At 38.9% G+C, this 12507-nt stretch overlaps 2 protein-coding genes across 44 annotated transcripts in view; one reads left to right on the top strand and one right to left on the bottom strand.

The window, feature by feature from the left end:
* The window catches only part of DCAF17 (DDB1 and CUL4 associated factor 17), a 71016-nt gene extending 70303 nt beyond the window's left edge, over window positions 1-713 (bottom strand). The window contains exon 1 of the mRNA XM_063644707.1: window positions 627-713. Within this exon, the coding sequence (XP_063500777.1) occupies window positions 627-634 (8 nt within the window). The 5' untranslated portion in view covers window positions 635-713. The remainder of the gene's footprint in view (window positions 1-626) is intronic.
* The window catches only part of METTL8 (methyltransferase 8, tRNA N3-cytidine), a 181979-nt gene that overhangs the window by 19407 nt on the left and 150065 nt on the right, over window positions 1-12507 (top strand). The window lies entirely within an intron of this gene.

The following is a 12507-nucleotide window of genomic DNA, read 5'->3' as shown; positions in this document are numbered from 1 at the left end:
AAAGGTAATTTGGGTTTACATAGAAAAAAGAATATTTTAAACCAGGCGTGGTAGCTAATGCCTGTAATCCTAGCACTTCGGGAGGCCAAGGCGGGTGGATCACAAGGTCAGGAGTTCAAGACCAGCCTGGCCAACAGGGTGAAACCCCATCTGTACTAAAAATAACAAAAATTAGCTGGGCATGGTGGTAGGGGCCTATAATCCCAGCTACTTGGGAGGCTGAGGCAGAGAATTGCTTGAACCCGGGTGGCGGAGGTTACAGTGAGCCAAGATCGTGTCACTGCACTCCAGCCTGGGCAACAGAGTGAGACTCTGTCAAAAAAAAAAGAAGATTTTGAGATATATTAAGAAGAAAATGCAAGGAAGATCTGTGAGCCTTTCAATCAGTGACAACTGCTATAAATTCTACTAGACTTTCCCTATGCATATGCATGTTTCTTGGTATATAGACATTAATTTTTTAAGATGAGACCATACTATAAATACTATTTTGTACCTGACTTTTTTTTTCTACCTAATAAATCATGGACATCTTTTCATACCGTGTTAGTTCATTTTCATGCTGCTGATAAAGACATGCCCGAGACTGGGTAATTTATAAGGAAAAAGAGGTTTAATGGACTCACAGTTTCATGTGGCTGGGGAGGCCTCACAATCATGGCAGAAGGCAAAAGGCACAGTTTACATGGCAGCAGGCAAGAGAGAGAATGAGAGCCAAGTGAAAGGGGTTTCCCCCTATAAAACCATCAGATCTCCTGAGACTTATTCACTACCATGAGAACAGTATGGGAGAAACTGCCCCCATGATTCATTTATCTCCCACCAGATCCCTCCCACAACATGTGAGAATTATGAGAGCTACAATTAAAGATAAGATTTGGGTGGAGACACAGCCAAACCATATCACATACCAATAAATTTAGGGTTTTAGCAACCTTTTTTTTTTTTTAGAAACAGAGCCTCACTCTGTCACCTAGGCTGGAGTGCAGTGGTGCAATTATGGCTCACTGCAGTTTCAGCCTCCCAGATTCCAGTCATCCTCCTGCCTCAGCCTCCCAAGAAGCTGGGACCACAGGTACATACCACCATGCCCAGCTAATTTTTAAACTTTTTGTAGAGATGGGGGTCTCACTGTGTTTCCCAGGCTGGTCTTTAACTCCTGGCCTCAGATGATCTGCCTGTCTTGGCCTCCCAAAGTGCTGGGATTACAGGTGTGAGCCACTGGGGCCAGCCTTTAGCAAGATTTTTTTTTTTTTTTTTGAGACGGAGTTTCACTCTTGTTGCCCAGGCTGGAGTACAGTGGTACGATCTCAGCTCACCGCATCCTCCGCCTCCCGGATTCAAGTGATTCTCCTGCCTCAGCCTCTTGAGTAGCTGGGATTACAGGCATGCACCACCACACCCGGCTAATTTCGTATTATTTTTAGTAGAGATGGGGTTTCTCCGTGTTGGTCAGGCTGGTCTCAAACTCCCAACCTCAGGTGATCCGCCTGCCTTGCCCTCTCAAAGGGCTGGAATTACAGGGATGAGCCGCTGTGCCTGGCTTTAGCAACATTTTTAAGCAGCTACATAATTTTCCTTTCTATGTATGTATAATAATTTAGTCAGTCTTCTAAAAATTAATATTTGTATTGTAGTTTTTCAGTATAATATACAAATAATGCTATGACAAATCTTTAATATATTCTTCTGATTATATCCATAGAATATATTTTTAGAAACGAAATTTTCTGTCTAATTTTTTCTTTAAATTTTTCATATGTATTACCAAAGCCCCCTTAGGAAAGGTCGCTCCGTTCAGTGCCCCCTCAGTTTGTGAGAATGCCTGTTCCTGCACACCATTTATCACAGTGTTTTTACCTTCGCCAAAATGACAGAAGATTATTTTACTGTTTTCTGTGTGATGGGCTTTCCGCTATCCATATCACCCAGAAAATTAATCTAAGGCAATGAGTCTCCAGCTTTTTGGTCTCAGGACCTCTTGACATTGAAAACTTATAAAGGCTCCAAAGAACATTTGTTTATGTGGCTTGTAGCTATGGATATTTACTACATTTGAAACGTAACCTAAGTAAAAATTGTTTAAATATTTATTAAATCTTTTTTATCACAACACCTGTAAAAACTGCATTATTAAGTGATTTAAAAATAAGGCTAATAAACCCATTGCATGTTAGTATGGCATATTTTTATAAAAAATATTTTCCAAAAGAAAAATATTAGAAGAGTGGCATTGTTTTATGTGACTGGATTCTTATATCTGTTTCTGCATTAAGTCTGTTGTGATATGTTGTTCTGGTTGATTATGTGAAGAAATCTGATCTCAGACAGATATATTTTGTAAGTGGTTAGAAAGGGGAGGAGTGCTTTGTCTCTTCAGATGAGTATGGGTATTTTACTTTGATACTACACCAAATCCCAGTAAGTGGTAGTATCTTAAAGGTTAATTGCAATATTACAATTTGAAGCCTTGTCAGTGAATTTTTCATATTCTGCTACATTAAAATCCATTCGTCTGTCTTGTATTATACTTTGACTAGATCTTTAGCCCATGCGTGATTTTGTATCATCATATGTTGGTCATCTGGAAAATATTGGCTCTTTGAGTTGTATAGGTCGTCCACATGTTGACACATTTCATTTTATAGTACCAAAAATATCTTATTCTCATCTGAACAGTGTTTAAGAATTAGAAAGCTGTTAGGCTGATAGTAGTGGACACAGGTTTTCCAGAATTCTAATTTTTGCTTAGAAGCTTAAATTTTATCAAAGGCAACAAATGGTGTCAGTTGTTTTCTTGACAGTCTTACTTCGTTTATTTTTGAGAAAATACCAAAGTTAAAATGATGCTCTGCGAAAACAATTTTTATTGCTTCATCAAGGAAATGCTTACGTGAAACTGCCTTTTTTTTTTTCCTTCGGTGAGTCCATAGTTGGTGAAGAAGACAGTGATCTTCTGTACAGTTTGATGCCACTGTTTTGATTCAGGCAAAGGTGCTAATGCTTTTATCCACATTGCCTGTGCACCATCGGGGCAAATGGCACTACAGTTTTTTTTTTTTTTAAGGCAAATAATATGTTGATATTATCATGAAAATAATTCTAGCCTTTTGAAGACTGCCTAAAAGGGGGTAGGGGTCACCAGGAATTCGTGGACCATACTCTGAGAACTTCTAGCTTAAGGTTCTCTTACCAGACAGAGATTCATTTGGGAATAGTTTGTGACCAAATTCTGGCCAGTGAAATCTGAGAGCAAGTCTGGCTGGGAAGTTGTGGATAAGTTTCCTCCTCCCTAAAAAGAGACACAAGAAAGAGATGGTCCTTTTCTTTTGCTGGATGTTGCCATGTCTGTGTGATGCTTGGGACTGCTGCCGCCATTTTGTAATTGACAAACGGACTTAGCCTTAGGATGAAGGTGATGCTGCGGAGAGCAAGATGGAGAAATGGCAGGAACCTGGATCCTCAATGACATTGTAGAATAGCAGATGAAACCTTACCTGGAACTTGCCCAACCTTTGGGCTTCCAGTTATGACAGATATTATTTCCTTATCATTTAAGCCACTTTGAGTAGTGCCTTCTGTTATTTGCAGTCAAAAGAATCCTAAAGAGACATTTATTATTAGTGTGATGAACAGTTTCAAGTGTCTAGTGGCCATCTGCATTTCTTTAGTAAATGCTTATTCATAGCATTAGCACATTTCCTACTGAGGTCATTTCTACTTATTATTTTCGAAGCATTCCTTATAAATTAACACATTGTAATATTTTGCAGGTTATTTCCACCAGTGTCTTTTATAGCATATTTTCCCATACATTTAAATGTAAGCAATCTGTCTTGTTCTCTTTTTTTAAATAGTTTATGGCTTTGGTATCAAGTTTAAGAGTCTTTTTTGCCCCATTTTTTGGGTAAATATTCACTTTTTTTCTAGACTAATAAAGATTTAATTTTTCACATTTAAAAGTTTAACTCATCTGGAATTTATTTTGATGTTAGATATGGAGTAGCGATTTACCTTTTTTTCCCAAACAGGTGGCCCTTTTCTTAATATACATCTTTGAATAGGCCAGCTCTAACCCACTAATTTGAAATACTAGCTTTATTGCAAAGGAATTCTTATATATGTATTCTAATTCGTTTCTGGACTTTCTATTCTGTTCCATTTGCTTTGACTGTATTTCCTGTGTTAGAGGTATGCCCAGGACTTATTTGTTTGACAGTGTGTTGTAATGTCTGGAAGGACAAGTACCCACCATCCCCCAACTCCACCCAACACAATCACATCACTCTTTCTCCCTCTAGTATTTTTCTGGTGCTTCCTGCATGTTTATTTGTTCAGATGAACTTTTAAATTATTTGTTAAAGTTTCCCCAAAACATTTTTGGAATTTCTATTGGAATTATTTTAATTTTGTAGATGATTTGGTGAGAATTTATATTTTTACAGTATTGAATCTTCAGCCCCAGAAACCCATGTACTGTCTTCCTACTTATTAAAATTGTCTTCCATGTCCCTCTGTACAGTTGTATAGCTTTCTTCATATTGGTCTTGTATATTTCTGGCTAGGTTTATTCCTAGGTATTTCATATTATTTTGTGTTGAATTTATAGAGGGATCTTTCCCACTGTATATGTTCCATTTAAATAAAAACACTTTTTAAAAACATCCAGCTCATATTTCCAGATAACTTTGGCTTCTTAGAAAAGAGTCCTATCTAAGGATATTATCTAAGTAATATCTAAAGATACTATCATTTGTGGTATTACAGTATGTACTATGTGAACTGGATTTATGAGGTATGACTGCTTAAGACTGTTCAAGGAAACAACATACCAGAAGCTGTATCTTAATGAGTATTATTCTTCCAAGCTGTTTATGTCAGGAGTTTATACATTTATGGCAACAAGAACAACAACTTACTCTGAAAGCAAAAGGTATTCTTCTAAAACAAAGAGTTTGCCATCATTGAGGATATGAAGAAGAACAATAGCTTGCTATGAGGACATTATCTGAAAATGGAATTTCAAAAATGTTTTGCTATTATTGGAATAAATAGTAATCTCTTAAAGTGACTTATTTGAAGGGACAACACTTATTTTGAGGTACAGGTCTAGTTTTTAGCTAAACAACATTAGTACATTCTAGACACATCTTAGGTTGTCAGGTGGCAAGGAGATGGTTGACAGGTTTTATGTGTTTTGTTGTTGTTTGGAAAGAATCATATTTAATCAGATTGTTTTTATATTAAATAAGATTCAAGTTGCCCCAGGCAGTGTGGATTGGCAATGTTTCAGCTATTTGGGAAAATAGGATTTGCCAGTTTTCTAAGACCATTTAAAATAAACAAGCACACTTCTTTTCATCCACATTATGGATTTAAAAAGCATGTGTGGACTAGCCTGGTTTCTTAATCACCATTTAAAATGTTCCTATAGAAAATGTGGTTCTGAGCTCTTAACAACTGTCTTACATATGAGCGTAGGAATAAGACCGTTCATAGGTGAAAGATTACTAAGGTTTCTCTATATGATGTATTCCTTGGAGATTAAGAACATAATTAATATTCTCAATTATTCTTCAGCAGCTTGCTGTGACATTATTATTCATGGGCTTTTCTAAACCTTTCTTAAATTTATTGATTTTTTTTTAAGTTTTTATAGTTTCCTGGGATAAGGTTTACTTCTTTGTGGGTGAGGAGTCTGGCTCTAGGTCTAAATTCCACATGTGATCTTTCCGGCCTGACCATAGACAATTACAAGGCTCTGCCTGGAGGGCCTCATGGGGAGAAGCTGCCTTCCCCACACCGTAGTTGGTGCACAGCTAGAACATTGCAGTTTCCTGGAGGGACTGTAGTCTAGGAATCAGCCCCCTGCATTCCTAGCCCAGATGCCCCCATTCAGAGGACTTCCTTCCATTCCAGGCTCCCTCCTCTGCCCTCCTGCGCGTGTCCCTGACCACCTCCACCCCAGGGGTCCATTTAGAAAAACGAGAGCCTTCTCCCACCCCTCCTTGACAGTAAGACAATTTCCCCATCTATGCCACCCCTCCTTGACAGTAAGACAATTTCCCCATCTATGCTGTGTCTGCTTGATCCTCACCCAGTGCTGCCATTCAGTGGGGGAGAAAGGAAAGCTGGGGAGCTAGCACTTCTTTTTGCCTCCTGCTTGCACTGTTGCAGAAAGTAAGACTTGATTGTTACTTTCATTTTAGCTTGTGGTCCTGACTGACTGCCTCAGTACCTGATTGCTAGACAGTGGGAGGTGGGATGGTGTTCCTAATTATTTATTAATTTTATTTTGTGGGTTTTTTTTTTCTGTTTTAGTTTTAAGAGGTGCCCCTTAGAAATGTTTCCGGAATTTGTTGAATAATAATTTGACTTTACCTTTGTAAGGCACTATGTAGTTTATAATTTTCTTTGTAAGAACTTTGTGACTTAAGAATTCTCTCCATTTTACGAATGCACTGATAGGGATAAGCAAAGTGACCTTCCCTAAAAAATCATGAACTGACAACAGACTTAATCTCAACTTCAAGTCCCGGCTCAGCAACCTATTAAGTGACTTGAACTTGGGACTAAGCCTGTTGTCGGTTCAGCCCTCTACTATACCATCCTGCTTCATTGGTAAATCAGTCTTTTGCCTGCTTGAAAAGTTGGGACTACTTAGGGCTGTTCAAATTATGCAGCATCTTAGTGGAAGGCTTGATCCTATGGTATTCACAAAGCCCTGTGGAAATTGTGAGGAGAGGCAGACTAATGATAACAGCAAATGAGTTAGCACTGATTGAACACTTACCATGCACCCAGCACTAAGCTACATGCGTTACCTCCCAGAAGCTTCCTATCTTTGGAAATAACCTTATTAGCCACATTTTATTAAAGAAATTGAGACTAGCGAAGTTAGGTATCATGCCAGAGGTTATAAAACTAAGACAACCTCTGGTAGTGATACAGCCTGTGGTAGTAAGTGGCAGATCCTGAACCAACCTAGTCCATACCCTTCAGTGCCACCTGAAACTGCTTTCTGCAGAGAATTGAGGTGACTGTGCCCTGCTTAGGGATATTTCTGCTGTTAAGGAGCCGTAAGAGTAGAATTCCCAGCAGCTGGTCACGGTGGCTCACGCCTGTAATCCCAGCACTTTGGGAGGCTGAGGCGGGTGGATCACCTGAGATCGGGAGTTCGAGACCAGCCTGACCAACATGGAGAAACCATGTCTCTACTAAAAATAAAAAAAGCCGAGCGTGGTGGTGCATGCCTGTAATCCCAACTACTCGGGAGGCTGAGGCAGGAGAATCACTGGAACTGGGGAGGCGGAGGTTGCGGTGAGCCAAAATCTTGCCATTGCACTCCAGCCTGGAGAACAAGAGTGAAACTCCATCTCAAAAAAAAAACAAAAAACAAAAACTGTAGAATTCTCTGGAACAGAATTTTCTAATACTATTTCTAAATGCTGAGAAATAAATCTCTGTTTAAAGGAAAAATATTCTCAGGTCCCTCAGTTGACTTAAAATATTCTTACTATGTTATGAACACAAATCTGGGTATAAACTCCTTGTGCATAGAGCTCCTATTCAGCCACAAAATCAAAATAAGTAGAAGTACAACCACAAAACCAATAAAACTCGAATTAACAGCAGTATAGTGTGACTGCTGTTGTTTTACTGAAAATAAATTGCAACTCTCATTATAAAGAAACTACTGACCATCATCACGCAGGTTCTTTTGACTTCAGCCCATCTGTGCTGTTGTGTGCTATGTGTCTTCCCAATTCCCTCACCACTTTTCTCTATTCAAAATACTGCAGAATCTTTTTACAGTGTGCTATATACTCAGATGCATTATTTATGTATTACATCTATGCTGCTTATTGCCAGCAAGATCATAAATGCAAACACAGGCACTGAAATCAAGTAGCAGTTATACATGGCTCCTATTGAATTTTAGATTATTATCATAATAAAAATGCAATTTAAATAGTTGTCATAGGACGTTGGTTGGACAAACCCTGTTTTAGCAGATGTGTCCAGTGGGGGACTGTTCCTGAAGAGCAAGGGATGCAGATCTATTATAATGACTTTCAGAAGATTAACATAAGATGGTGGATGGGAGTCCATGTTTTAGCTTTTGTCAATACTAAAAGCTTTCTCTTTCATAGGCATTTGTGGCCTTGTGGTTTTGGCCACACTGTAAGAGCCTCTCGTTCAAAGCAGTAGTTCCTTCTCATTGTTACAGTGTTTACTGTTTTTGTTACTAGGTGACATGGGTTAACAAAAAACTTAGAAGGCCTCATTCCTAACCAGTACCTCCTATCTGTCTTCTCCCTCCCCTGTTTCTTTCCGTTCCTTTTAGAGTCGGGGTCTTGCCCTGTCTCCTAGGCATGATCATGGCTCACTGCAGCCTCAAAATCCTGGGCTCAAGAGATCCTCCCACCTCAGCCTCCCAAGTTGCTGGGTCCCTCCCCTTGTTTCTTTTAAACCCAGACTCTAGCCACTTTAAGTCCATCAGCTCCTCCAATTCCTTCTACCCTCCTCTTCCCTCTTTATTATTTTTTTCCCAGTCAGCATGGGCTTACTCTGTGGCTACTAGTTATATTCTCCTTCACTTCCACCATCTTAAATCACCATTGCTTTCCATACCACAAGCCTAAATAGTCCTAATCCAGATCAAACGAAATTATTTCACCCCACAAACTAGGTAGTAGAGGAAATCAATAACTGCCCTATCAGTTAGGTTACTTTTGGTTGCAGATAACAGAAAACTCAGATGGCTTAAACAATTAAGAAATGTATTGGCTCGATAACTGAAAAAAAAAAAAACAAAAAACAGAGGAATTTAATCCAACTACTTAACAATGGGACTTATTAACCTCTTTTTAGCTTCCCAGTTTTCTTGCCTCTTAGTTGGCTTCATCCTGTATTTGTACCATGCATTCCTAACGCTGGGTCCACTCATGGCTCCAAGGTGGCTTTTTTTATGGACTGCATTGTGTCCCCCTAAATTAATATGCTGAAGGCCTACCCCGCAATGTGACTTTATTTAGAGATGGGCCTTTATGGAGGTAATAAAGATCAAGTGAGGTCTTAGGAGTGAGGCCCTAATTCAATATAACTGGTGTCCTTATAAAAAGAGGAGAAGATATCAAAGATATCTCTCTCTGTCTGCGAATGTACAGAGGCCATTGGAGGACACAATGAGAAGGTGGCTGTCTACAAGCCAGGAACCAAATCGGCCAGCACTTTGATATGGGACTTCTAGCCTCCAGACCCGTGAGAAAATAAAATTTCTGTTATTTAAGCAACCTAGTCTATGATATTTTGTTGTGGCAGCCCAAGCTAACTAATACAGCTTTCAACAGCTTTGGGGCTGTTGAAAAAGCCCCTCTTTCGTACATAACAGGTGCTTCCTCTTTCATACCTAATAGGTATTAAAAATTATCTTTGTTCCCAGATCTCTAGCAGTAAAACAGAAAGGTACTCTGTTGGACAGGTTTGGCCACATGCCCACTTCCTAACCAACCACTATGCCCAGAGGTATAGAAGTGTGCCGATTGGCTTAGCATAGGGTATACGTTCACCTCTGGCTTCAATCAGGCCCACTCTGGCCTCTCAGAAAATGTACAGATTTCAAGTCCACAAGCTATGGGAAGTAGGGAGTGAATACTTGAGAGACAACCAATAAATAACCACTAATTTGAGCTGCATCTTTAGATAGGCAACTTATGTTCATTGACATTCTTTTATTCAAATGTTAGTGTCCTTTCCCATTTTTTTTGTTCCTCCTTTTCTCATGCCCCTCTACCTTACAGCCTCTTACTTCATGAAGAAGAGCTCATTGGGAAAGGACTGTCTTAGCCATCTTCTACTACAAACTCACCTGTTCTTACTCTTCAGAGCATGAAGTTGTTCTAGATACCTCACATAGCTGATGTGTTTTCTGTGTACTTATTTCCCCTTTCTTTGGCCTACTTATTCTCAAAACTTGTTTTGTCAGCAATTTTCTTTTTTCAGTATCTTCAGTCTTTGTGTGTGTGTGTTCTCTCATCCTACAGTGATACTCAAGAATCTTTGCAGCTTAACAAATACCCTTCTTTCACCTACATGATCCCTCAAAAGACAGCCCAACTTCTCTGCTTTTCTCTCCTCTGCCTGTCAGTGATCTACATTCATTACCTCCTTTACTCCAATGACTTATATATTGATTAAACTGTTTTCTGCTGGCAGAGCCAGGGTTCAAATCACCTTGATAAAGGTCATCACTGATTTCCTATATTTCCAAAACAAATTGTTTATTTTTGGCTTCTTTTAATATTCTTTAGTATTCAGTCCCATAAACTAACCCCTCTTCTTCCTAAATATCAGTATTACCATTCGTTCCATCTGCCCTATTTTTTTTTTCTTGATCAGTTCCTCTTGACTTCAGCCACCACCTGTAAAACCAGGACTTGACTCCCAGATACACATCTCTAGCACCTACCACTCACGTGAATTCATTTCTAACTACCTATTGAGGATATCTATTTGAATGTATTGTAGGATCCTTAAAGTTTGTCATGTGCAAATTGAACTCATTATCTTCCCTTCCCTACCTTCATCCCACCATTATCCAGGCTTTTTGCATGTGTGTATGAACTCTGTTTTGAATACCATCAACATCTACTCAGCTACGCAAGCCAGAAACCTTGTCTCCTGTTTCACTGCACACAACTTTTACATCTAGTCATTGCAAGAAATTCATTGATTCTGCCTCTGAAGTGTGACTTGAATGTGTGCCCTCGTTGATACTCATGGCCACTGTTTTCTTTAGCTGTCATGATCTTAGTGTGTAGTCTTAGTGTGTAGCCCTGGGCCTCTTTCTCTTCTCATTAATTCTGTATCTGAGTGGTTCTCAATCCTCAGTGTACACCAAGATTGTATGTGGAGATTTTAAATGCTACACATGCCCTGGTCCCAGAACTTTGATTTTCACTGATCAGTCATTGGTAGTATAAGGCCATTATAATATATAGAAATACATTTTATAAATATTTATAATCTTTATAAATAATGTCCCCCATTATCCATGGTTTCACTTTCTATGGTTCATTTACCCGCTGTCAACCATGGTCTGAAAATATTACATGGAAAATTCCAGAAATAAACAAGGCAGAAGTTTTAGACTGCATGCCATTCTGAATAGCATGATGAAATGTCACACCATCTCACTCTGTCCTGCCCAGGAAGTGAATCACTCTTTTGTCCAGTGTATCCACTCTATAAATTCTAACTACCCAGTAGTCATCATCGGCTCCTGACAGCCAACCATTGACACCGTCATGGCTCCATGATCCAGGATTACCTGAAGCAGCTGATCCTCCTTCAGATGTAGGTCAACAGTAGCTTAACACTATGTCACGATGCCTGCGTCATTCACCTCACTGCATCTTATCACTTAGGCATTTTATCATCTCACATCAACACAGGAAGTGTTAATATAATATAAGAAGATATTTTGAGAGAGAGATAGAGACTATATTCACATAACTTATTGTATATTGTTATAACTGTTCTTTTTTATTAGTTATTGCTAATCTCTTAAGCCTAATTTGTAAGTTAAACTATATGAGAAACCATAGTATGTATAGGGTTTGTTACTATTCACAGTTTCAGGCATCCACTAGGGATCTTGGAACCTAACCCCTGCAGACAGGATGGGGGCGGGGGACAACTGAACAGATCTCATCATCTTGCTCTCTTATTTAAAATTCTGTTTGTTGCATTGCCTATGAGAAAATATTCAAACTGCTTAATTTGGTGTACATGAAGGCCTATCTGGCCTCTGCCTAACTTTCCAGCCTTAAAACCACCTCCCCACCCCACTTGTCTGCACCTCACATCATAGTCTGTAGTCATACAAAATTATTTTGTTTTACAGTTTTAATTTTAGAACACTTTTAGATTTATGAAGAAATTGTGAAGTTAGTATAGAGAGATTCCATATAGTCCATACCCCGTCTCCCTTGTTAAGTATAGAGAGATTCCATATAGTCCATACCCCGTCTCCCTTGTTAGTAACAGATTCGTATGGCACATTTGTTACAGTTAATGAACCAATATTGATACTTTATTGTTAACTAAAGTCCATATTGTATTCAGATTTCCTTACTTTTTACCTAATGACTTTTTTGAGTTCCAGGATTCCATCCAGGATACCACATTACATGTAGTCATCATGTCTCCTTATTTTGCTCGGCTCTGGCAGTTTCTCAGACTTTCTTTGTTTTTGATGACCTTGACAGTTTGGGGAGTATTAGTCATATTTTATAGAATGTCTGTCAACTGGGGTTTATCTGATAGTTTTCTTATGATTAGACTGAAGTTATGGGGGTTGGGGAGGAAGAACATAGAGGTAAAGTGCTGTTTTTTATCACATTATGTCAAGAATACATACTATCAGCACTATCACTGTTTATGTTAACCTTGATCACCTGGCTGAGGAAGTCTTTGTCAAGTTACTCTGCTGCAGAGTTATTT

This window comes from Symphalangus syndactylus, chromosome 8, assembly GCF_028878055.3.
Source record: "Symphalangus syndactylus isolate Jambi chromosome 8, NHGRI_mSymSyn1-v2.1_pri, whole genome shotgun sequence".
In the NCBI taxonomy this organism is placed as follows: domain Eukaryota; kingdom Metazoa; phylum Chordata; class Mammalia; order Primates; family Hylobatidae; genus Symphalangus; species Symphalangus syndactylus.
The sequence above is the reverse complement of the archived record's forward strand: the minus strand, read 5'-3'. Positions and strand labels throughout refer to the sequence as shown.